The sequence below is a fragment of the Ochotona curzoniae genome, unplaced genomic scaffold (genome assembly GCF_017591425.1).
Source record: "Ochotona curzoniae isolate NIBS_2020 unplaced genomic scaffold, NIBS_Ocur_1.0 scaffold_4506, whole genome shotgun sequence".
Taxonomy (NCBI): Eukaryota; Metazoa; Chordata; class Mammalia; order Lagomorpha; family Ochotonidae; genus Ochotona; species Ochotona curzoniae.
Window position 1 is genome coordinate 34,423,447 of NW_024467119.1, and position 27,205 is coordinate 34,450,651.

Below are 27,205 nucleotides of genomic sequence, written 5' to 3' on the forward strand. Positions count from 1 at the left end.
GGTTCATTATTTTGCGTACCCTCCATTGTTGAAGTAATTACTACTATGATATAATTTTTATTGTTTCATTATTCTGATTATGTTTGTTCCTCTCTGGTACTGATTTACACATAATGTTCATGCTATCTTAGCATTTTTGATGGGTAACTTAGGAACAACAGAAATGTGCTCACAGTTTTAGAGACTGTGAGTTCCAAGATCAAGGATTGAGCAGAGTCAGTGCCTGTTGAGAGCGCATTCGTCAGAGTTGGCACTATGTTTCTGTGTCCTAACATGGAGAAAGGGCGCAACAGCTCTCTGTGAACACTTTCATACGTAAGGATAAAGGCCTCCTGACCTAATCACATCCTGATGTCCTAGAGGATGCACTTTTTTTTTTTTAAGATATGTTTATTTGAAAGACATAGTTGCAGAGAGAGAAGGAAGCACAGACACAGAGAAAGCTGGATCTTCTGTCTGTTGGTTCACTCCCCAAATGGCTAGAGCAGCAGGCGTTGGACCAAGCTAATGTCAGGATCCAGATTCTGTTTGGTTTTCCTAGGAAGTGACAGGGGCCATTGCCACTGCTTTCCCAGATGTAGTTGCAAGAGAGGTGGATTGGGAATGGAACATCCAAGACTCAAACTAGCACTCACAAAGGATGCCGGCATTGCAGCTGAACTATCTGTGCCCCATAATCCTTTGGAAGTCCATTGCATGTGCCAGTTACTGAGGAACATGTTGCTGAGCATTTATGTTCTGTTAGAAATTCTGTGTCATCACGGTAGTCTGCATTTCTGTGGTGTTGAACTGTGTGGTTGGAGAACTCATAGGCTAGTTAGAGGTTTCTGCTCCAAGAATAGAATTTTCTAACTCAAGGAAGATTTTCATATTATTATTTGCTTTTTTCCCCCCATTCTGCTTGGAAGTTGAAGAAATGGCTTATAAAAATTGCCAGGAAGGAATAATAAATAAGCTATGCAGGGAATTGCTGGATAGATTTTCTTGGACATTTTTTCTTTTTTTAAAAAATATTTATTGGAAATTTATTATTAATGTCTACCTTTTTGGCTGAATGTGTACACTGAACACAAATAATCTAAGTTTCTAATGTTGCATTCTTTGTCTTTATTACCTATGTGATAATGACAGGTGTAGAAACTTATTGTAGAATAGTGTCTGGTATGGTGCCTGGTATGAAATAATTACTAGTCAATGATAGGTTACATTTATAAATGTGGTAATTATGCATATTTTTATCAATTAAGTGTAATTCTGGTTCAGGCATTTGGCATAGTGATTATCATTGCTAATTGACATACCCATGCCCCATCTGGTCGTATCTAAATTTGAATACCGGCTCTACTCCCAATTCCAGCTTCCTGATAATGTATACTGACACTGGGAGATCATGTGGCTCAGGTTTTTGGCTGCCCACTGAGTAGTCTTAGATTGTGCTTGTGGCTGTTAGATTTAGCCAGTCTCTGCCCTAGCTGTGCGCATTTACAGAGTGAACTAGTAGATAGATGCCCATTGTCTCCATCCCTCATCTTTTTGATTCTCAAATAAAATAAAATAAAACCAATAATGTTTGTTTTTAAATGTTTAATTCTGTGTGACCTGCTGCCTGGCCTAGACTGTCTTGCTCCTACACTTATCAAGGCAGACATACTTTATCAAGCAAACCAAAAATCTTAGTACCCTCTGCTCCCTTGCTCATAGCTCTGAGCAGACTTTGGGCAACTAAGGGCAGCGGCTTTGCTGTAGCAGTCTGCCTAGCTGCTGTCAGCACCCTGCCCCCTACCAAGTCCACTTTTATCGAGAGCACAAAAACACATGGTTTGCCATTGCCCCAGAACAGAAGTTACTCAGTGTATTTTACTTTTAGTTTAGGGGAAAAAAAACTGGTATTGGTAGGAACATTTCCTTCCATTGCCAACTACAGTTTGTGGCTGTGCATTTGATTTCTATCTAGCGAGTAAACCAGTGCTTCCTGCCTAGACATCAGAGTGCTTGAAGTCATCTGCAGCCACTTGGTGCAAACCTGATAAAAGCCAATTATCAAAGCTGATTTTTTTAGAGGAAAAGTAAAGCTGGGACTGGAAAACAAGTCACAGGAAACTTATAAGGGATATGGATGAGAGTTCTGAAAGGAAGAGAACTAGAGAGAAACAGTTCCTAAGAGATAGAAAATACCCTTGGTTCCTTAGGTCAAGTGTTGATGAGTTCTGCTGCTGGGAGGCTGCAGATGCATGAAAGCACTGGAGGTCATGTTTTCTGGACTTGGGGTTGAGGACTTGTCCGTCTTCTCTGAGGTCTAGGACCATGTGTGTGGTAGAGAAAGCACTGGAACAAGCCAGGAGCTTGGTAACTATATGGCATCCAGGAGTGACAGCGCTATAATATAAGCAATCCGCTAGGAGAAATGGCATCAGATCAGTTGATATAGAAGCTGGCTTAATCTTGTATTTTGTCAGTAGTTATTTATTGTTGGGTACTGTGCCCTTCGGTGTATTACTTTTGGCAGCCATACCATCCTTAACAGGTTACCTAACATTTTCTTCTTTTTTTTCTTTTTCTGAAGACAGGGAGGGATGGAGTTAGAGATACCTGGCAGTTACAGGAGTACTTCCCTAATGTCCACCACAGCTAAGGACAGGCTGGGCCAAAGCCAGCAGTCAGAGACTCAGTTGGCGTTCTGCATGTATGTGGCAGGAGCACAAATGCTTGAGTCATTACCACTATCTCGCAGGGTCTGCTTTGGCAGGAAATTCTGTGGTCGGGAGCTGGAGGGGGACCGTGAACCCAGGCACTCTGAAAGAGAACATGGAAATCGTAACCAGTGTCTTAGCCACAATGCTAGAGCACCTCTCTGTCTCATATTTTAGAATTCCAAGCAATTATAATTACCTCTGAGAAACCTTTGTCATCCCGCTTAGGTATATATGGTATGGTCTTTGACTTAGTGGTAACTCATATATTTCATCCTTCAATAGTAGTACCCCACCCCCCCCTTTTTTTTAACTTGTCTCTGTCTGAGATGTTCTGTTTGTTCCTATTATTTTAAGAGCAAAATTTGAGGAGATTGATTTGAAAGGCAGTTACAGAGAAAGAGAGGGAGAGACAGAAAGATCTTCTGTCTGCCAATTTAGCCACCATATAGCTGCAACAACCATGGCTGGGATTGGCTGAAACCAGGACTGTGGGACTTCATCTGGGTCTAACATGTGGATGCAGGGACCCAAGTAGATGCTTCATTTAATACTACTTTCCCAGGTGCAATAGAGGAAGCTGGATAAGAAGTAGAACAACTGGGACTTGAACTGATGCCCCTGTGGATACTGACACTGTAGGCAGTGCATTAACCATTACCCCACAGTGCTGGCTCCTGCATTCCCTCTCAGTTCTTTGCTTGGTTTTGATATATGTTCAAATGTCACCTCCCCAAGCTGTCTTTTCCAGTTGTCCAACTTCAGAGTAGCATTTGTGGCATGTTCTATATCATTTCTCTATTGTTTTTTGTTTGTAGCACTTCCTACTCTGTGAGTTATGTCCATTGCTTTGGCTGTGTGCTTAGAATAGCCTGGCACGTGATAGACACTTAAACTATCTGTTAAATGGTAGAAGGAATGAATATTTGCTTTCCTCATTAGTGTGATAACTCATTCTTACAGGCATCAGCATCTGTTTCTCATGTAATTTCTAAATAATTGTATGGTAGATGAATAAATGCATAATTCAGTAATGAATACCAATGAACTCTGCTGCTACCGCTAAAAATAAAAATCCTTTGAAGGCTTAAGCATTGGACTTTCCTTTGAGTCTGAAACCTCAACTTTTGGGGTTTCTGTTGATGAGGTATTGGGTTTTTGAGAAGCATCCACACCTATGGAAAGCAATATAAAGAGATCATTTGTAAGACCAATTTAAATGTCTAATGTTTAAACATTTTTTTTTGTCGTTCAGCAACGTGCTAGACTTCTTGTCTAGTTTTCCAGTCTTTGCTTTCTTACTGGTTTGTGAAGCCTTGCTTACTTTGCTACTTATGGATTCCCTTGTGTGAGATGAGTAACCCCAAGTCCAGATCTTTTAATAACTTCCCACTTGATTCTGGGTGTTTGAGTTTATCCCGATTCTTGTTTGTTTGGCAGTCTTAATTCTGTTTCTCTTTTAATCACTTTTGTAACAATCTCATCTTTTTCAGTGCTAACTAAGGCTGGTTTTAACCACTTGATGCTGGCAGCAGGAATCTTGTCAACTGTTTTAATATTTTGTGATAGGGAAAATAATAGTGGTATACAGGAAGCAGTTAGGAAATAGTGCAAATTACTTTTAGTCCTTCAATGAAAAGAGAATAATAGTGGTAATGACTAGAATAATGAAAAATTGTAAGGTATTTATAATGTCTCAAAATTGGGAGGAACTTTGATGGAACACCTGATCAAAACATCTGGTGTAGCTGCACTGAATGAGGTCAGTAAGATAAATGATTTGCCAAAAGTAGAGTGAAAATTACTGTCAGTTTTCCTTTGAAAAAATTTTAAAATTTATTCATTTTTATTGGAACGGCAGATATATAGAGAGGAGGAGAGACAGAGAGAAAGTTCTGTCTGCTGGTTCATTCTTCAAGTGACCATAACGACCATAGCTGAGCCAATCCAAAGCCGGGAGCCAGGAGCCAGCAGCCTCTTCCAGGTTTCCTGCACAGATGCAGGGTTTCAATGTTTTAGACTGTCTTCAATTGCTTTCCCACGCCACAGGCAGGGAGCTAGAGGGGAAGTGGGGCATCTGGGACATGAACTGGTGCCCACATGGAATCCCAGTGTATGTAAGGTTGAGGACTTTAGCTAGGCTACCATGCTGGGCCCTCTTTTGAATTCTAAGGGCTTACCAGGGTGTGATATATCAGGCAGTTCCAAATACAGTTTAGGAATTATAAATGGCCACAAATATTCCGGCTGTCAGTCTAGCATCAGAAAAACATTTAAGCTTTCATGCCATTGTAAAAACAGCTTCTAAAGAAAAACACACATTTGCCAAAATAAAGATACATTATTCATCCCTTTATGATTACTAAGGGATAAAAAAGGAAATTATTTCTGTTACTTAGTAAGAGCCTCTTCATGAAATGTCCTTGATTTGCAGCATGGTAATCCATCAACTGTTTATTATGTTAGGTCCATGTACAGTATACATGGTGTGTGCGTGTGTGTGTGTGTATATATATATTATACTTTACATAATACTATAAATATAATATAAACATAATATAATATAAAGTATAAGATGCAGTCATTGGCTGTGAGGAGCATCCTCTCCGTGTGGTTACAGACCAGCTCTTGGTTATACTTTGAGAAGGAAATGAATACAGAATGGAGAGTTAGTGTCTAGAAACTTGAGTAGTGGCCTGACAGTAATTTTGTGTGTATTACATTTGTTATAATAATGTAAGCAGATATTTCATATGGTTTTTTAGCTTTAATTTTTCCAATCATTTGAGCCCAATTTAATTTGAGTTGGTATGTGATAGATGGAAGGGGAAGCTAATTTTTCATAAGTCATTTAGGGGAGCATTGCTTAATGGACATTTACATACACATGTGGCAACTGAAATTTTATAAAACAATCAAGGAAGGTGGCCATGCCTGTTCTTTCATATCTTGTTTTGGAGTTGGACTTAGATACTTTATTGGAATAGATTCTTACTACATGTTATTGACTAGAAAGACAACAAGGTTTTAAAGTAATAATTCTTGTTTTTTAAAGCTGTACCCATTTGCAATCCACATGTGAAGTCACGATTTTGCAGTACGTTGAAGCAATACTAATTCTGCTTTAATAATTCTTAAATTTTCTTGACGCTGATGGCATTTCTGACTTGGAATATCTTTAGTGAAGGACTTCTAAGGGACCATCACATCTCCCCTGCCCTTTTGTAGAAGTATGCTGGTGCTGGCAGTTAGGAACCTCACCTTTGATGCTCTCTTCTAAGGGTTCATTAACTCATAAGTTCTTAAAAAGGTTTCTTGGATATACTATTGAGAATTTGGAGAAAGTTATGACCCACTCAATGAAAAACTCATGTGTGCTTGTATCCAGGTTATAAACAATTTGAGGGGATTTTTCTCATTGAGAACAGAATGCTGTGTAGAGAGAGGATTGAAATGTGCAGTTTGCTTCTGTCCTCTGTAGTTACAGGAGTCATTTCTTAGTGTTTCCCTTATTATTCCAGAATGGACTCATAGAAACACCCATTTCATTAACTAACATGTTTATTTGATGTGGAGGTTTTTTGAAAGTGTTATTCTTACCAACTAGTATACTTTTCATATTTCTGATGGAATAATATTCACATACTTACCATAAAATAGTGCTAAACACATTAAATCTTTGGGCGTAGACAAATGGATTAGCTATTAAATGCAAACATTAGTTTAACACCTCAGTAGTGAAACAAAATATGAGAAAACCTGTTCAACTTTTATTAGGATTTTTACAGAGCAAAATAAGACTTCAGCATTTTGTTGTAACAAAAATAGTAACAAAAGCCCTGTGTTTGAACTGGTTAGCTTACTGACAATGCAGGGAAAGAGACATAATCACGAACCTCTTCTCTTTGGTTTTATAAGAATAATGACACATACTTTGAGGTATTTTCTTCTTTGCTACCATATAAGGTATCTAACTTTTGGGTGAAATTGATTACAGTTTGACTCATAAACCAGAAAGTAAGGGCCATAGTTAAAGTAACCAGTGTTCACATGAGTCAGATTTTTACTCAGACACTTGTCACTGATTGCTTGTTTTATTTTCCTAACACCCTAATCTATCAAATGCCAGGCCATTTTATTTCATAGAAAAAAGTATCAAATCCAGACTACTCTCAAATTTAAAGACACATTAGGCATCCAAACCAGAGATTGTCATTTTGAGTGATGTTAAATAACATTTGTAGACTGTTTGCAGTGCCAATACTGCTTGTGTATAATGTTGTAGGGTGGGTGAACACTGGCATGAGAGCAAACAAATAGGGTTTTGAGAAAAACCTTCTTGGGTAGATTTGGAAACAAAAATTAGAACTTCTTAAAATGTGCTTCTCACTTTCCTGGCCCCCAGATGCTAGTAAAAACTCCCCTGAAATTTTATTTATTTGTGGTATTTGGTGGTGGTTTGGTAGCACCCATCATTACCTGGAAAAAAGCTCTCTGTTATTTCTCAGGGATGAAGCTTGTATTTTCCTGGATAGTCCGGAGGGGGTTAGTAATGGAAAAGTCACATTTATGGTGCCCTGGGAAATGTGAAAGAGATTTCCAGAAAGTTTGGCCTGCAGACTCACTTGTCTATATTCAAAGTTTTTGTGCTACATTACGTGTCAGAAAATGTTTTAAAATAAAAATAAGACATCATTAATATGTATTTTTTTCTTTCAGCAGCACCTTTTTTCAGTGCTTTGTCTGCCTTAGAGAAATGCTGTTGGTCAGATTGATAGAATTTTGTTGGCATACTTCTTCAAAATTTGGTAACAGCACTATTAGATAAACAGTAACTTTTGTTTTCCCATGACTTGGTTCCCATGGTTTTTTGGGCATGGGAAGTTCCTGTTAGTGTTTCTTTCTGTAGTCTGTAGCTGTCATATTTATGAGGTCCTTTTTTTTTTTTTTTACATTTACTATGTCTGATGGCATTCCTGCCATACCCACAGTGTTAGGGTCATGCGTGTGTAAGCATTCCGTATTTGTTGAAAGTATGCAGGATGTCAAAAACTTGTACTTTACTAGTGAGTCATTGTGTAGGTGTGTATTTTCTGCTTGATACCATAGCACATTATAGGATGATTCCCAAAGTAAATTTCTAGGGTACAAGTATAAATATTTTTATGTAGTAGGCATCTGACAATCAAACTGGTGTTATCATGTTAAGGGTGATTTCTGTAGTGGACCTGGACTTAAAAATTTTCAGTCAGCCAACTTTATTGCTGATACCTGTTTTCTAAGTTTTAACGTTGTCAGCTTTGCCAGTCTTGTATATTTTAAGGGATGGCAGATGGGAGCTCTTCTGGTGCATAGGGTCATTTATGATGATTTGAAAGATGAATTTCAGTAAGCCGTTATAACACATTGTTGTACCTAGTGGTGGAGCTGAACATTTCCCTCTTTGGAGAAGCAGCTGTTTTCACTGACCGTTTTGAAGAACAATGTTAGGTAATGAGACTAATTTAAAATAGCCTCTGCCATAATTGGCTATAATTCTACAAAGTAATCGTTTCTCTTTGTTTCTCTGATGGAGGCAGTCTCAAAAGATAATACTGTCAGGAAGGGTTAGTATGACAGGTGTATCTAAGTCCTTAGGAATCCCAAATAGTTTACTTTATGGATGTACATTTTTAATTTGATGACTTCTTGAGATCCTTGTCTCAGTGCATAGGTGGTCTTGATATTTTACTTACTTTAAAAAAAAAAGATTTATTTCATTTTATTGGAAACTCAGATACACAGAGAGGAGGAGAGACAAAGAGGAAGATCTCCTGTCCATTGATTCACTCCCCAAGTGGCCTCAATGACTGCAGCTGCGGCGAGGCGATACAAAGCCCGGAGCATGTCATTTTACCACTGTGAAACCGTGTTCACATTCTATAAAACAAACTAAAACATCCATAGGAGTGAGAGCTAACTTATACCCTGGTTCCAGGGAGTAGTACTAATTGTGTTTTCCTGGTCATTTCTTTCTCCAGGCATTAGTAGACTCCTCTAAAGTAATACTCCCAAGGCTCTGCCTGCTCCTGGCTTCTCATTCTTTTCCACAAAACCCACACATGTACATGTACACACACACACACACACACACACTCATATCCTGTTATACAGGCTCTTTTCCTTATTGGAGTCTGGTCTTCCTTTTCAAGAGAAAACATTTAATTCATAATTACAGATAAGGGGTTGAATTGCATCTGTCCCAGAGTGTGAGTTTTAGCCCAAGAATAGGTGATTGACATCAGATCATTTTTTGGTCAGATATGGATACCAGCCTGCCAGTCTTTTGAAAAAGATATGGTTGTTCTGATCTACCTTCATTTCAGCAATAAGAAAAGAATAAATTTACAGGTAGTTTCAGTGTGTGCAGCCTTGTTTACAATTTAACTGACACTCGAAACAAATGTGTATGTATTTTAAGATTTATTTATTTTTATTGGAAAGGTAGATATACAGAGAGGATGAGGGAGAGAGAAAAATATCTTTTGTCCACTGATTCACTCCCCAAGTGGCCACAACGGCCAGAGCTGAGCTGATCTGAAGCCAGGAACAAGGAGATTTTTCTGAGTCTCCCATGAGGGAGCAGGGTCCTAACTGGGTGGTCCTCCACTGCTTTCTCAGGCTACGAACAGGAAGTGGATGGGAAGTCGGACCACCAGGATTAGAACTGGCATGCCCATATGGGATCCCAGTGCATGCAAGGCGAGGACTTTAGCCAGTAGGCTACCATGCTTGGCCTGTTTTTTCTTTTTAAAGAAGCATACAGCTGCTATTAAGTGTATGGGAAATTGGACAGCTGTATTAAAAATGCATTGAAACATCAAAGGAGAGACATTTTCATGGGGTTAATTTTATGTATACTGAGTTTGACCTGGGAACCTCCCGCATCTGCTTCTGTCTTACATACAGTGCGTTTATGAAATACAGACACACTAAGGCTGCCATAATTATATGTACAAGATATACTGATGACAGGAAGTTACTACTACTTCAAACAAATGCAGCTATTCAGACTTCCAAAAATGGTAAATGAGCTATGTAAGAAATGAATGATGTTGTATACTTTCCTTGGCTGCTCACAATTCGTAAAAATGCTGCATTCTACCCAATTAGGAGAAAAGAAGCATGTTTATCTCTAATAGTCCTGGAGATAAATGAAACGCAGAAGAATACTCAGTAAGGTGCTGCCTTTTCACAAATCCTTAATTTGTTTTTATCAAATACAGCGTTTGCTCAGGTTTCATCCCCTAAATTTAAATTGTCTGAGTAGAAGAAAACATGATAGAGAACACTGAAGATGGATAGAGAGTTAGAAAACCTAAAAACTGTTAAGCAAAGGGAATTTGTGTGGCAGTTTGAATACAGGAAAAATTGTGCAGGTAGAGAATGGGCATTTATATCCACTTTTGCCTTTAGGAAATGATTGAGGATAAGTGCAGGCAAGCACTCCCAAACTTATGTTAGAAAAATTGCGTTTCTGAGAGAAGTTGTAGCATCTATTTGGAGATTCTAGAAATCATATATAATAAACTATTTAAAATGAATTGATTTTGTGTTACTGGGAAAATGTTTTGCTTCTGACTAAGGTCAATTTAGTGCAGTTAAGTGAAGATTCAGCTTTTCATTTGAGAATCATTTTTTTTTCTCTTTGTAGTAAAGGAAAAATATGCGGATCAATGTTTGGAAAAGTTTGAGGAAAGTGGAATTAAAAGTTATTTTAGGGCACAGTGCTGTGGTATAGTAGTTAAAGTCTCTGCTTGCAGTACCAGTATCCCATATGTGTACCTGTTCCAAGTCCTGGCTGCTCTACTTCAGATCCAGTTCTCTGCTAATGTGCCTAGGAATGAAGCTCCTGGCTCCCATCCTTGGATCAACCTGGCCCTGGTTATTGTGGCTTTATAGAGGAGTTCGCCAGTGAATAGATGGTATTTCTTCAACGCTACCTTTCAAAAAAAAAAAAAAAGACTATTTTGGAGCAAAGAAATTTGATAGCCATGCATACTGTGAAATTCAAAGTGTTCTTGGAAGGCACATATCACGAACAAAAAGTAGATGAATTTCAAATTTTCTGAACCAAAAAAAAAAAAACTTAGTTCAGTTTTCTGTGAACACTTTGGAGTATTTCTGTGGTTCTACTAGAATTCAACATAGCAATTGATAGACTATTTTTTTAATTTGGTATTATCTAAGAAGATAGTTTTTTCTGAAGGCTATAATACTCAAAGTCAAAGATCTTGGAGAAAAGCAAATTGCAAAATACGACCCCTGACCTGTGGAGCTTGTTTAGAATTGGAATCAAATTGGTGACAAAGTACCAATTGCTCATATTTCAGGCTTCCACTTTGACTTACATTGTTTTAAGCAAAATGAATTTGAAGCTTTTTGGCCCTCCATTTATTGAAAAAAAAAATTAACATTAGAACTTTTGCAGTGTGAGCAGTTGTGGGGCTACCAAAATGGAAATGTGGCAGTGGAGGAAGCGGGAGGGAGATATGGCAAGTCTGAATGTGGGGTAAATTTTTAGAAAAATCTTGGGCTAAGTAGGCTACAATGGGTAAAATCAAGGTGAATGTTAATGAAGTAGCATAGAAGAATAATGAAAAAATTGACAAAATTTTGTAATTTTCCTAGATGAAATACGTAAGGAAGAGGCAGAATTTGTGGTGCTACAGGCTTTCTGTGTACTGCGACATGAATATAAGAATAGCATTTAGAATAAAAGTAACCCTATATGAGCGTTTGGGTCATAGTTAAGCCATGGCTTAGATGCATATAACCCACCCATATCTGAGTGCCTGGAATGACTCCCAGTTCTGCTCCTGATTGAGTTTCCTGCTACTGCAATCCCTGGAGGGCAGCACGCGATGCCCCTTACGTAGCATGAAGTTAGTTACTTTAATTACTTCAAGTATACAATTCAGTTGTGTTATCCGAGTGCTTTCACATTATTCTACAGTAATCAATACTATTCATTTCTAGAACTTTTCTTGCATTCCAAACTGTGCATAAAATCTTTAGTTTCAAGTAATTGAGGATGTTGGTTAATTCTCTTTCTTTCGTTTTTTGGGATCCAGACTCACCCGTTTTCCAGTAGCTACAATATTCAGTTTGATCTGCTTGTACATACTGAATACTGAACTTATCATCTGTTTTAAAATGTTTTGTTCTGATTTATACTTTTTTCCATTTCTAGATGAAAATTCTGTCTTATTGTGATTTTGTTTACTTCTTTTGAAACTTTATGCATAAAATTTGAAGAAAATAAATAATGGAACAGAATTTTATTGAGCAAGAAAAAAAGCTTAGTTATCAAAGACTGGTCACACACAAGAAAATGCAGGTAGTCTCAGATACAATGTGTTTCCCTCCCTTCCTGCTTGAAGCCTGGAGGAGGAAACAGAGCCAAAGTTTAAGATATGGGGCCTGTGGTGTAAATGAATACAGTCCCCAAACACTGGCTGCTAATTGAACTCAACAGGAAGGACTCCTATTCAACAGGTCCTCCTTCTGTGTTATTCTTTGTACTCAAAACAAAAATGTAGTTATTTAAAGGCTTTAAAGAATTAATCTAAAAGTATAGAAATTCCATTCAGATTAGATTCTTTTTCTTTTGCTGAAATGTGGGGTTTCCTTGGGCATTTATCCTTATTCACTACTGTCACTTAGTCCTGTTATACAATCAAGAATTGGAGACTTCACTAGGGAACCTACCTCAGAAATGTCTGTCAGGTTTTTTTTTCCCACTTTTTTTTTTTTTGAAAGGCAGAGTTACAGAGAAAGAAGGAAAGAGAGAGATTTTCGGTCTGCTGGTTCATTCCCCAGATGGTTGTAATTGCTAGAGCTGGGCTCTTCTGAGGTTAAGAACCTGGAGCTTCTTCCTGGTCTCTCCCACATGGCTGCAGAACCCCCAGAGACTCGGGCCATCTTCTGCTGCTTTTGGAGATTATTGGAGCTGGATCAGAAGTGGGACAGCCAAGAATCAAACTGGCGCTCACACGGGGTGCCAGCACTACAGAGAGAGGCTTTATGCATTATGTCACAGCACCAAATATATTCATTTTTAATAGACTAAGTAGAAATTCAAGAAAAGAAGTGTGAACATTATTGGCATTTTATCTTTACATCATCAAAGAAGGTAGCATTGAGTTACTCTAATAATAATATGCATTTCTTTTGGTATAAGTGAATTATTGCAGCATTTTCAAGAGTGGAATTCCTAATAATATGACATGTTTCTTACAGCTAAAAGATGGAGGCAAGGCATCCCAAGCAAACGTGAGGATAGGCGATGTGGTCCTCAGCATCGATGGAATAAGTGCACATGGGATGACTCATCTGGAAGCCCAGAACAAGATTAAGGGTTGCACGGGCTCTTTGAACATGACTCTACAGAGGTAAACTGCTTTTTGTTTGGCTCTGAGAGGGAAAGCAACATGGAGGAATGTGTTTTGCATGTGTCTGCTTCATGCTATTCATTAAGATGCAGCTACTACACCCATTGTTTCGGATAGATAAATAAAAAAATACAGTAATTTTTAAATCAGATAATGCAGCAGTATGAAAATTGCTAAAAGCTTTGGATTATTTCCCACTAAAGAGGCGTGCATTTATGTACTGATAAAATTGAGTGCTTGAGATAAGAAGAATTCAAGAATTCTCGAAATTTCTCAATTTAGTGCAGGTCAAGAATTTTTTACCGTAGTGAAATTCTTGACCTTAATAGTCTGAACAGTCAAAGAATATTCTTTTAAGATATTGTTTGGCTTTCCACAGTTTATGACTTTCATGTTTTTTTTTTTTTTGTTTTTGTCAGATTAGAAAAGTTACTTTTAAGATATCAAGTATTTGGAACATTTCAATATTTGACTTTAAAAAACACCTGCAACACTTGTTAAAAATCGTAATTCATATGCTCAATCATAGTTTCTAGAAGTAAAGACCAGTGTTTATATTTGATGAAATTCCTATTATTGTAATGAATTGTAAAGCTAGAATTATTGCATTGTTTTGGGCTTCAGATAAGGAAAAAAACAAAGGGGAGAGAGTGTCATAAAAGAATATCTCTGAACCTTTAAAATGATAAGGAAGGAAACATATGATAATGATCATTTAGTGCTGGAGGATTTGGAACAAGTTGTGTTTTGATAATTTTGAGTGTTCTTTAGTTATCAGATTTGTAAAACATCATTTTTCTTCACCCTACCAAATCTCATTGTCTTCCATAAATTACCATGAATGACGTGAGTCTTTGAGAAAGGGACGGAATACTTGGCACCTTCCAAAGGTATTGGGTAATGGAAACTTTGTGTCTTGGAACTGCTTCTGAGACTGGTATTCTGTGGAAAGCCCTTTGGGAATGATTCTCTGTTCTTTGCTACTTCTGTTTCAGGGATTAATGTTGATAGGCTTTGTACAGTGTTAATTACATTTGATTTCTTGGATGAGTGACAGTTTGGTGTTAAAGCCAGATAGGAAATTTTTTTTATAACATTAGACTGATAATAGACTTGCAGCTCTACTTTAATGTATTGTGACTTCTAACAAATACTTCTTTCCTAAAAAGTAAAAGAAGAAATTTCTTTTCAGTGAGTCAGTACATCATGATTATATGTATTTTGAATTTAAATTTGAAAAACTGTATTTTGATGAAAGTAGTTTAATGGGTAGAAAGGCAATATATTAGGAACAAATTAGTTTTTACAAATTTCTATTTGGGTAATATCCTTTCATACGTTGAGATGGAATGCAAAATTTAGTTTAACTTGTTTAAGATATCAGAAAACAAAACAAATAGAAATTACGCACTGCTTCTCACATTCTAAAATTGAAAGTTCATGTAAGAGTATAAGATCTTTTCCTGAGCTGTGTATCATCTATTTTATATCAGTCTGTTTGTTTTCTTTCACATTGTATTCCTTATTTTATAAAACCCGGCACCCAGTATCATATTTTGTATTTGAAAACACTATGGGATAGAGGGATAGATGGAAACCAGATGTTACGGTTTGAATTTGTATCCAATTTAACAAATCTGCTATTAACTCTATTAATGAAGATTCTTTAGAGTTACTTAAGTATAAAATTTAGCAAGCCAATGTACAAAACCAACTTGTTGCAAATATTTCAAGATTCTGCTTATATCTTATCTTTTAAGTCTCTCATTATGGGTATTCAGGCACTGAAAACATGAGGGAGAATTTTAGGGGTTGTTTGAGTGTTAATTACAATTCTGTTAATGTATTTGAATGCTTCTTGTGTTAGATAATGTCTCTGTCTTGATAATGTGTACATTTAAGAAAATTTGTGATATAAGGCTGATAGTTACTATTGCAGTTATACATTTGCCTTTTAAGAAAAAGATACAACTTTGACAAGTTCTTTTTGGTTCTTTTCTGTCCTACGGACATTGTGTCTTTATGCTTTCACCCCAACCAGCAAATTTTCCTGAATGTGCTCAGCATCCTTAATTGGCCTTCAGCTCATTCTTTTATAGCCCATTCTCACCCACCACACCACATTCCCTACAACATCACTGCCTAGTTTTCTTCATGACTACGTAGTACACTCACCAACAGACACTTTAGTCCACTTGTTCTGGAAACAGAGCCTGAGAAGGGGATTCCAGTGGAAGGATACATTAAGAGGATCCTTTAAATGGTTACTTGAGCAAATGAATGGATTAGTATGTGGAAGCAGAAGAAATTGAGATGCCCAGAGATGTGGTTTTGGAGGATGTCTAGCCTCATTTGACTTGGCAAGAAACATGGGGACAAAATTGTACCATAAAATCTGTCTTGTTTTGAGTCAAGAGGATTAAACATTCATGCTGCTTTTCTTAAATTTGTTAGTTACTGGCTGTCCTGGAAAAGTGTGTGAGGGATCAGATAGGAGGTAGCTGCTGTTGCTTCCGCAGAGTAGCTGGTGTGAACCATTCAGAGCAATGCAGGGATGTATCAAACCAGTGAAAAGGTTCCAGCGCATCCAGTCTGGTGCCCACAGCATGTGGCATGAGATTTGTCTAGATGTGAGTCCCCTACTTAGAAGATTATGTTCTCTGTAACCTGTTTCTACTCTGAAAGTCCACTGCAGATCCCCACTGCTTATCATTAAATACCCTCTGTTCCATTTAAGACAGGCTTATCACTGTGCTGTGCATGCTCATATGATCTCTGATAAAATTCACTCCATCTGGAATGTCCACTGCTCATTCCATGCCAACACATGCCTTCATATCCATAACACCAAATGGCGAGCTTTGTCTCCTGCAGCCTTTTCTTGGTATTGTCACTTCTTCACTGTTTTCTCCTCTGAACTTACGTGAAACAGTTTATACCATTCAGTTTAGCATTTAGTTACATGCTAGGTATAATCAGGAATAACAGGGCTGTTTTTATGAGTCACATACAAATAAATCTAATTAGTTAATTGCCATATCCACTGCTGCCTATGTTATTAACCAATCATTTCATATGGAGTAGCTCTGTTTAATGAGACTTCTTGAAAGTGAAGGTCATTTTTTTTGGACTATATTTGTATGTAACTCTGTGTTTCGAGTTTTGAACCAGTAATCGTTTGATAGACACTGGTGTTGTTTACCAAAATTGGAATGATTTAGGAGCACTTTAAAAAGTTCATGGAAATGAAAGAAGTTATTTGGTGCAAAAAATAATGAAATCAGTTCAGCTGCATTTTGATACAAGCATTTTCCATGCATTTTTTGAAGGCCCTGTATGTTTCATGGATTTCAGAGATGAGGTCAGAGAGGCAGTGGAAAATAGGTACAGGTGGACCATTGTGATGCTTGTAAATAAGTTTTGGAGGGTCTATTAAAATGACCAGAAACTTTGGAAAGTTGTAGTTTCTTGGCCAGCCGTAGAGCAGGGCTTGGAAGAGAACATATTTCATTATTGGAACACAACCTTTTCCCTGCAGGCCTGGGGAGACCATGCATGTCATCATGCAGACTCTGCTCACATCCGCCCAGCAGTCCCCAGGGAAAGGATGTGAATGGGAAACCTGTTTTTGTTTTGGAATCACCAACAGTTTGGATTTGTGAATTTTTTTTACTTTATATTGCTGATACTCTCTTTATTTTTTTTTAAATGTGTATGTGTCATTTTTTTTAAAAAAATTGACTTCATCTATTGACCCAACCACAATATCCTAAAATGGGAATTTTGATAAGAAAAACTAAGATAAAGATACTTACTTGATTAAAATCACTTTTAACTGTTTTATATCTGGCATAATTTGAGGGCATGAAATATTGCGATCATACCATGCTGTGATATCCTGAAAAATAAGTTGTTTTTTCTCTCTACCCTCGGGATCTAAAGAATGAAGAAATGTGAAAGATTTTAGTTTGGTTTCTGTTGTCTTCTAAAGGATTAGGGAAATTTTTTGTTGTGCAGCTTGTGCTAATTCCAGAAGTTCTATAAACCTAGTTATGTAAAATTCTTACAGTGGTTGTACTTGTTTTTAAATATCAGATACATTTTACCTAAGATTTTCATGCAAGTCAAAATAGAACATTTTTAAAATTACATGAGAACATTAGTTTCAAAAACTTTGATGTTCATGAATTGTTTACCATAAATCATATTTAAAACTATTTAATCTGTTTCAATAATTATCTGTACATAGAACAGATAAACTTGTTGCTTATTGTATGATTTCGGACAAATCACTAAACTCCTTAATTTTCTTAACCATGAAGTGAGGTCATCGGTTATTCTAAATTCCATTTTTGCAATAAAAATTTTGGTTCTTGTTTTGGTTTTTCAACTGTAAGTGGATAAGTTCCCTAGAGCTTATTATTATAGGAAATCAACTTAAATTTGCTTTTTTTGGCTGAAAGAATCAGGAAATTGTATTTTTTTCATTGGAGTTATTGTAAACTGTGCCAGGTTAACAGCGTGGCTTGTGACATTCAGTTGACTTTAAAAAGGGGAAGAATAGGTCAGATGGCTGCTCAAATACAATTTTATCATCAGAAAATATCATACACATTTGCCCTGATTTAATAGTTTTAAATGGATCCTTATAGGGTCACTATATATTTGTAGTATTTACATAATATGTATTGTATATGTGTCTTTTTAAATCGTCTTTCCTTTTTTATATTATTAGTAGTGACATGCTTTGGGTTCTTCTCTGTTTTTTGTTTTTGTTCTTAAACCTTCATTTAGTATATAATTTGTTATGACTGGAAGTGAAAGATCTAGAAGGATTGAGTTTTGAAAAATATTGTTGTACTTTTTCCTGCCTTCTCCTTTTACAGTCTTCAAATAATAAGGAAAATTGTCAGAGATCCAATAACTACTATAAGTGAAAGACAGGTTGGAATAATTTAATAGGCACATCAAGTTACAAGAAAAAAACAGGAAAAGGTAGCTTTAGTACCAGACTGAAGCTGTTGTTTCATTTTAATGGATTGCTTACTATCATAATAATGTTAGCTATATGGATTCTACTCAGTTTTTCACTGATAGCATAGTATTAAGAGATTAAAAAGCATTTTTAACCGAACTTTTCAGTTCTTTGAGATATTATTAATATGAATTAAAACACACATACTTAGTTGGATTGTACTTTCTTTTAATAACTGCAATTGCATATCATCCCCTTAAAATTAGTAGTTCTCAGGGATTTCCTGTGTTTTGTGCATGTCCGTTATGCAGTTGAGGTTTCACTATATTGGTTTTTTGTGTATTTAAGATTTATTTCTTTTTTTATAAAGCAGAGTTAGAATGAGAGAGAGAGGGAGAGTAGGAGGGTAGGACAGAGAGAGTGAAAGAGAAAGAGAGAGAGAGAGATCTTCAGTTTGCTGGTTCATTTCCCGCATGGTCAGGCCTGAGCCTGGGTTGAGCCCTTGTAAGCCAGGAGCCAGGAGCTTCATCTGAGGCTGTGTTGGTGACAGGGTCCTAAGCACTTGGGCAAATGTCATTGCTCTCCCAGGCCATTAGCAGTGTTCATATGGGGTGCTTCCTCACATGAGGTAACTTTAACCTTTATGCCACAATGCTAGTGCCTGGTTTGTGTTTTTAATTCTGAGGTGGGAAGATGACTATTTTTGAGGACTAAATAATTATGTCTTACTCCATCCTTAAAATTACATGTATTGTTTAGGGAAAACTAAGAGGACAGGCTTGTATTGATGTCGGTTTTGTGCATGCATCTTCATCTGTATAATTTAATCAGTCAATCGAGAAACGATTGCTACCAATCCTTTTCAAAAGTTTTCAAATGGGTACCTATCTGGTGGCTTAGAGACTTTATGTGATTTGCCTAATCAGCTCAAAGCTTGTGCCCTGGGAACCATAGTGGTGGATGGCCCAGTTGCTCAGGCCCTGCACCCAAGCGTGAAACCAAGAGAAGTTCCAAGCTTCTGGCTTCAGCCTAGCCTGGCTGCAGCCATTGGAACTATCTGGGGAATTAACCAGCAAATGGAAGATTCCCACTCTTTCTCTCTCTCTGTCCCTTCCTCTCTCTGTAACTTTCTAACAAAAAAGAAATAAAAGACACTGAAAGCAATAGTGTAAGGAATGGCTCAAGACTAGTGAGACCCTGCCATCTTAGACCCGGCCTCACTTCTTCCTCCTTCTCACAGTTAATCTAGCAGAGTTCTGGTTGCCCACCATGGTGCCATCCCTGACAACCCCACCCACCAACCCTCTTGGCCCCTTCCCCTAATCCCCGCCCACCTTCAAATCCCCTGAGGCTCCAACAGTCCTGTCCACCAGTTCCTCATGCTGCCTGCCCATCCACTTCCATCTTCCCTTCGTGTGCTGCAGCTTCCCCACCTGGCTCCCGCTGTCCTCCTTCTCCTTGCCCCCTTCCCTACCCGGCAGCTCCTTCTTTGTTCCCTTCTCTCTGCCTCTGCTCCCATCTTTACCCTGCTGGAATAGGGCTTATTTCAGACTGGACAAGTCACTCTGGCCTCAGCCTGGAACCATAAAGGGACCCAGGAGCCAGAGACATCATTGGACTAGCAGGGCTCCAGCCGGCCAATGATGAGCCTAGGCCAACATTCCTTACCTAATTAGGGCTCAAGCAGAGTCTGCAGTACCCACGTCAAAAGGAGTATAAAACCCTCACCCACACCATTTTACCTTCCTTTTCTCCACACCGCTATCTCCTTCCTCCAGCATGGAGGGAGAGGGGTCTTGAAAGTGAATCTCAATAAAAATCTCAATACAAGTCTCTGTACATCTTTTTTTTTTTTTTTTTTTTTTTTTTTAACAACTGGCTCATGTTTTCTTTTCACGGAGTGGTTGGCAGAACTAACATTAAGTACCTTGCTATGTCTGTTATGTCTGGCGTTTTGCTTATGGTTGCAAACTTATCCTGAAAAGAGGACTTGGCTGCGGGAAATTAGCTGTGTGTAAGGACTTATTGCAGGTAAATGCCGACAGATAGAAAGCCCGTGCTGTCTAGGTTAAGGTGTAGTGAGCCTTCTCCTGGTGTAAGGTGGAGCAATAGTGGGTGCGCACACACACCCACACAAAAATCCTAAAAAAAAAAAACACCTTGACATATAGATTGAAAGGAAATAGGGTGAAAGAGGTTAACCAGGTTAGCAACCAGTAGACAGGAACATTCATTTGGATACTAACTTCTATGGGTGTTTGCTCCTCCTAAATCAAAATGTGTTTTTTTGTTTGTTTGTTTGTTTGTTTTTTTTTTACTTTTCTTTCCCAAGTTTGTATGCCTGTCGTCTACAAAGGATAATTCTATATTAAAGTTTGGAGACTGCAGCTGGCATAATGGTGTAGTAGGCTAGGTTTCCACCTGTGGCCCTGGCATCCCATGTGGGTGCGGGGTCTAATCTCAGCTGCTCCGCTTCTGATCCAACTCCCTGCTTGTGGCGTGGTTAAGTGGAAAAGGATGTCTCAAGTCCTTGGGTCTTTGCATCCTTGTGGGAGACCTGAAAGAAAGCTCCTGGCTGCTGTCTTTGGATTGGTTCCAGTCCAGCCATTGCAGCCATTTGGGCAGTAAACCAGTGGATGGAGGATCTATCAGTTTTTCTCTCTGTGATTCTGCCTTCCAAATAAAAATAAAATAAACCTTTAGAAAAGTTTGCAGGTGTAGTGTTTCATCTTTTTTTTTTTTTAGATTTATATATTTGAAAAGCAGAGTTACGGAAAAGAAGGAAATACAGCTGAGAAAGACAGGCAGAGGGAGACCCGATCTGTTTCTGTCCTCATGTTCTTTCCCACTTCTCTTCCCCCAAAATGGCCTTACTTGTCAAATTGAACCTAGGAGCCAGGAACTTTGTGTGTTTTTCTGTGCAGGGGTGGAGGACTTGGGCTGTTTTTTGCCTCTTTCCCAGGCACGTTAGTAGAGAGGCGGATGGAAAGTAGAGTACCTGGGATTATTCCTGCAAGAGGCTGGACCTGCAACTAGTGGATTTACCTACTGCAGTGCTGACCCTGAGGATTAGTTCTCTAGCAAGCTTTTATGATTGCATTCCACAAGTAACTCAGAATAAGACTTTTTAAAAATACATGTTTCAAAGACTATTTGCACCATTTTCTCACTAGAGAAGGGATTAGTGAGCAGTGACTTGTCAGTGACAAAGTTAACAGGCGAGCATGGTTCTCTGCTTGCTTCAGTTCAGTCAGAATAAAGAATGTTCCTGCACTGGAAGGCTCAGCTTAACTCATCTGTTTTGAATACTTTGTAGCAGTATAGCAACAACATTTGCTAAATGTGAATTGTAAAGTGTGTTAAATTTTTAAATTAAATTTGAATTTTACATTTTGAAAGTGTGTGGCCATTTTTTTTAAACAAAAAAATTGATTTATTCCTTGGAAGGAACAAAATGATTTTATTCTTTTAACTGTTGGTAGGGAAATCCTAGGAAATATATTTAAAGACAAGTTTAATTTTAAATTTTATTGTAAATATTATTTGGATCACATCTGAAATAATCCTTATGAATAAGAAGTTTGAGGGCTGCTGCCTTGTATGGTAGGTTAAGCTTTTGCCCACAGTGCCAGCATCCCATGTGTGGTGGTTCATGTCCTGGCTGCACTACTTCCTAGCCAGCACCCCCCTGCTAATGGCCTGGTAAAGCGGTGGAGGATGATTCAAGTCCTCGGACCCCAGGACCCATGTGAGAGACCTGGATGCTCCTAGCTTCTGGCTCCTAGGTTTGGATTGGCTCAGCTCCAGCCATTTGTGGCCCTTTGCGGGATAAACCTGCAGATGGAACATCTCCCTGTCTCTCCTTTTCTGTGTTTCTGGCTTCCAAAAAAAGAAAAAAGAGAAATTTTTAACTTGTGGAATCATTTGTATATGTAGACATTTTAAAGATGGCCCTGGTAAAGGTATAAAAAAGATGAGTAGCACCACGTTGGTGTTGAAATTAGGCAAACTGCAAATCCTGTCGCCTCCTGGTTTTGTGACCTTAGATAAGTCATTTAGTTTCAGTTACTCATTTGTATATAAATATAATCATACCTGCCTTTTAGGGCTGTCGTACAATTTAATTGAAATGAAATAGCATATGAAAAGATCCTAAGACATAATAAAGACAGCTTTTCTCTTTTCTGCTCAATTGATAAGTGAGTATTAATATGGTATCCATTGTGTAAAGTTACTTCTAGGCCTTGTTTGTTTTGTTACTTAGCAACAGAATTGGGTGTGTCTGAAGCGAAACTGGAAGAAAGTGAGAGGGAAGTCAGGTATGTGGTTATCTGACCAGGATAAGAAAGATGATGATGCAAGTGTTGGAAGAAAGGTTATTTAGTCAAGTGGGTGATTTTTTTTATCACACAATTATAATTAAAGCTTTTTCAGAGTATAATAGATACACACATTATGCTAACTGCTGCTTGGGGTTCAAAATTATTGTCTTAGTCAATAATTTATGGCCCATCTGGCAGGAACAACAGTGTCAGCAGAACGAAACCCATACACACCTAGTCATGTTCATTTTGCTAAGTTCCCTGTTCTCATTAAGGGTGCAGTGCAGATGTAATTCGCTTTTACTGTGTATTGTTAGAAAGACGGATCAAGAACAGAGAACTTTTCCTCTCCCCCATTCAAATTCATGTGCATTCTTTTTCAGTAATCTGCACAATATATTCTGAACTGTATGTTTAATGATACTTTTAAGAGATTTGTTTCTCTTAAAACCTTTTATCAGCACTATCATTAATTGCTGAGGTTTAGTTTTTAAAAATCTCATGGGGCTGGTAAGGTGGCTCCGTTGGCTAATCCTCCATCACTGGCATCCCTAGGAACGCTGGTTCACAATCCTGTGGCTCCCACTTCTGATCCAGTTGGCCTGGGAAAGCCCCTGTACTCGCATGTGTTGCACGAAAGAAGCTCCTGGCTCCTGGCTCCTGGCTCCTGGCTCCTGGCTTTGGATCAGCTCTGGCTGCTGGCGGCCATCTGGGGAGCAATCATGCATTTGGGAGATCTTTTTCTCTGTCTCTGTCTCTCCTTCTCTCTTTAAATGCCTTTCCAATAAAAATACATCTTAAAAAAAAAAAACCCTCCTATTCATCAAATAAAAACTTTGGACTTTTTCAGATTTACTTTTTAACTAGTGGCTCTGAGGGGTAGATACAATGACTAGTTTATGGTCTCTGCCTTTAGGGAATTTGTAATCTAGACATTGAGATGAAACTGAAAGTGCTGCAAGCGTTCAGTGGAGTACAGGATCCTATTCAAATGGAAAGGTTACCTCAGGGACGGGTGCCAGGAGGAGGCTCTGCAGCGGGGGTGGGGTAGTGGTGAACATAATGACCATCAGGAAGCAGGGCAAGGAAAATGAAGGTTAGCAGGTTGAAGTCTTAGACACTAGGGTGGAGTCTTAGACATTGTTTTCAGAACATCTATTGAGACTGTTTGGAAGAAGATGGAGAGAAACCAGAGGCAAGGAAACTAGTCTGTCAAGTCTTGCAGTAACCTGGATAAGTGAGAAATGAGGGAAATAGGATTTGCAAACAACTCAGAGTCAAAGCTTTCCTGTAGATATCAAAGATGTGAGAGGATATTAAATGCTTCGTTTTTAGCTGGCTTGGACCCAGACTGAAGGATTCACTAACCTTCTTGTTTTTCTACTCACCTTGGTCAGACTTCTGCTGAGACTTTCTCATTTAAATGTTTCAGATACCATAAGCTTAGCATGGTCACAACTGAACTTTTGGCTTTGTCTCAGAAATTTGCGTCTCTTGCTGCTTTACTTGTCCTGATGAAAGGCCCTGCCATTCCCTCCTTATCCAGTTCAAAAACACATTAGTTGCCTGAACTTACCACATTTATCTCGATCCACCTGTCATTGACCTTTGTATATAATTTGAGACTGTCCATGAATAGAGTGGTAATGGCATCCCATCTTGGTGTTTGAGATACCAATCGTTTTGTTAAAAGCTATAACTTTTGCAAATACTGTATGGCAGTTTAAATGAAGAGGTGTTTTCTATATGTATGAGTCAGAATTGCATTTATTTACTCGTTCACATATACATAAGATTGAAGAAGACTTTATTTGTGGAGTCTTTGTGGAAGCCACCTCAAGTGTGGTTCAAGTTGGAAATTGGCTAAAAACATTTTAAGCTATGTGAAAGTGGGAAGAGGAGGGAGCAGAGACCAGGCAGTCAGCATAAGGGTGGAGTAGGAAGTAGAAAAAGTGCAGGAGAGTGAAGGCATGCACATGAAAAGGAACGTGATTCTACAAGACTGGGTCTGCTCAAACTAACCTAGCCTTTCTTAGCACATTGAAAATGTTGTATGAAAGATGTAGCACAGTCACCAACTCAAGGTTATAGCCAACTCTTGGAAAGCAGACGTGAGGCGTGTTTATTATGCATTTCAAAGCGTGCAGCCTGACTTGCCCAGTGAATACTTATTGCCTTGGGTTGTCCTGACTGCCACTTTTATAAATATAGCATGTTTTGCTGCATTTGCGTGATTAGAAATCATTCACATGGTGATATTGGTGAGATAAACAGCAACAAAAACTTGTCATTCTTCTGTATTTAATGACAGCAGTTTCCTGACGGTTCCAAAGAAAACATTTTTGTCCATCCCTTCAAGAGCTTTTGAAAGGACTGAAATGCAAGTCATTCCCAACTGTTTTCCACTGGCTGCTGTTGCTATTATGGTCTCAAAGACTGAAATAGCTTCGGCTTATATGAGTTGAAAGTAAGTGAGAGTTGTTGGCTAAGCAAAACTTACGTGTGCAGCAGACTAAACTGTAACTTTTTATTTAGCTTTAGTTTTTTTGAAGCCCACTTTTTCACTTCAATTCTTATAAGTTTCTAAATGTTAGGAGTGCTTCTAATGATGCCTTTTTACCTGCCATGATCCCTGGTAATAGTCTTTCTTTGCAATTGAAATGTGTTTGAAAGTATTTCAGTTATTTGCATTTGCTCTTACTTCTGTGTGCAAATGATGATTTTTTCCCTGCATCATCATGCTTTCTTTTTGAATGCACAAGTGAAGACATTCTTATTATATGTCTTAATTTGCATAATAGGGGAAGGGTTCATTTTCACATTTTAGTAAAAATGTAGACATTTCTGGATTCAAGTGCCTCTCATAAAATTAAGTATAGCTTTTTGTTGGCTCTTTTGGCTGAAGTTTATGAAACTGTTCCTGTGGAATTTGTCCTATAACAATGAATGTAATAATAAATGAGGGACTTTCCAGATTTTTGTTTCACTGGGATTTTGTTGTATAGACCAGGTTTTGAGATAATGGATTACTTATTAGTCCAGAATGTTTCTGTTATTTTAAGAGTATTTTGCGTTACCAAATATTATTAAAAGGAAGGAAGAATTGAAAAATAAGCTGCTTATCCATTTCTCTGGAATAGCGTTTTATCCTTTTGTCATATTAAAATCTACAATAGTGGTTTTTCCCGATCTCAAACATCTAATATTTTATATAAATTATTTTTGTTATTAGAAGCCTATTCAGTGTAGTTTTATAAAGAATTATCACTACAAAAGGTCACAAATAAACTGTAGCTCTAGTGGAACTTTGCTGTGATTTTTTTCAAAAAATTATTTTTGGTGGGACTGGCATTGTGGCATAGCAATCTAGTTATCCCAAATGGGTGCTGGTTCTAGTTTCAGTGCTCCCCTTCTACTGCAGCTTCCTGCTAAAGGCCTAAAAAAGCTTTGCAGGATGGCCCAAGCCTTAGGACCCTACATGGGAGATCTAGGTTAAGCTCCTGGATCCTGGCTCTGGATTGGCTCAGCTCTAGCCATTTTGGCCTTTTGGGGAGTGAACCAGCAGATGGAAGTATTCTTTCACTTTTCTCTTTCTGTTTGTCTCCCCCACCACACCCCTAGGGAGTCTTTTAAGTAAAAACAAAAAATTATCAAAAAATATTTTTGCATGTCAACTCTAATGCTATATAATTTGTGGAGTTGAAATATTTTTATTTATCATGCAAAAACTATTCCTATTTAACACAAATGGAAATAGTTGGGTTTTTTTTTAAATTTAAAATATTGTTATTCCAAAGTCAGATATACAGAGGGGAGGAGAAAAGAGAGGAAGATATTCCATCTGATGACTCACTCCCCAAGTGACCACAACAGCCGGTACTGTGATTCGAAGCCAGGAGCCAGGAACTTCCTCCAGGTCTCCTGTGCGGGTACATGGTCCTAAGGCTTTGTGCTGTCCTTGACTGCTTTCCCAGGCCATAAGCAGGGAGCTGGATGGGAAGCAGAGCATCTGGGATTAGAACCAGCATCCATAAGGGATCTTAGCACGTTCAAGGCGAGGACTTCAGCCACTAGGGCACTGTGCCGGGCCCTAGTTTTTTGTTTTAATTTGAGATATAATGTAAAAACATGAAAATTCTAAGAAAAGCAACTTATGTCATTTTTTTAGTATATGGAAGGAATCTCATAAGTAGAACATACTAAAGAACAAAAACCTTGCACTTTAAATTCTTGCTCTAATGAATTAGTAAGCTAAGAACTTAATCTACTTTAGATATTTAATCTTAATAGCCACATATTGTGAAAAATATCATCCTATTTGTAGAGAATTAAGTGTTTGAAAGTTACACAATTGGTAAGTAAATAAGGCAGAATTCAAACTCAAGACGATTTTCCTCCAGAAATGATTTTTTTTCCTATGTAATCATTCTGTCTCTTTAAATGCAAAAATTAACACATTTACTACATAGTTATTGTAAATGGCTCTTGTCTAACAGTTCATTTTATGTTTGTAAATACACCAGAAAGGGTCTCGGTCATTCAATTAGGTGTCAGGAAGAAACAAGTATGGAGGCATTTGTTTGACAACCCAATATTAAAATCCATGGATTATAATGGAAAAGAATCAAGGCTCTTTGAAAAATATTGCTTTTTCAGAAGCTCACAAAGTATTCCAGCTATGTATTACCTCATTCATTCCCTTAGAGGTACCAATGTGTGTATTTTTTTGGATAGGTCAAAACATCTTCATCTGTGAAGCAATTTGTCTTTGAATTAAAATGCATG

General features: G+C 37.9%; 1 protein-coding gene across 3 annotated transcripts in view; it reads left to right on the forward strand.

Moving 5' to 3' along the window:
- Positions 1-27,205, forward strand: part of PDLIM5 (PDZ and LIM domain 5) — a 177,668-nt gene that overhangs the window by 41,723 nt on the left and 108,740 nt on the right. For all 3 annotated transcript variants that reach the window (XM_040967188.1, XM_040967189.1, XM_040967190.1), the window contains exon 3: positions 12,972-13,123. In XM_040967188.1, coding sequence (XP_040823122.1) covers positions 12,972-13,123 — 152 coding nt within the window. The remainder of the gene's footprint in view (positions 1-12,971; positions 13,124-27,205) is intronic.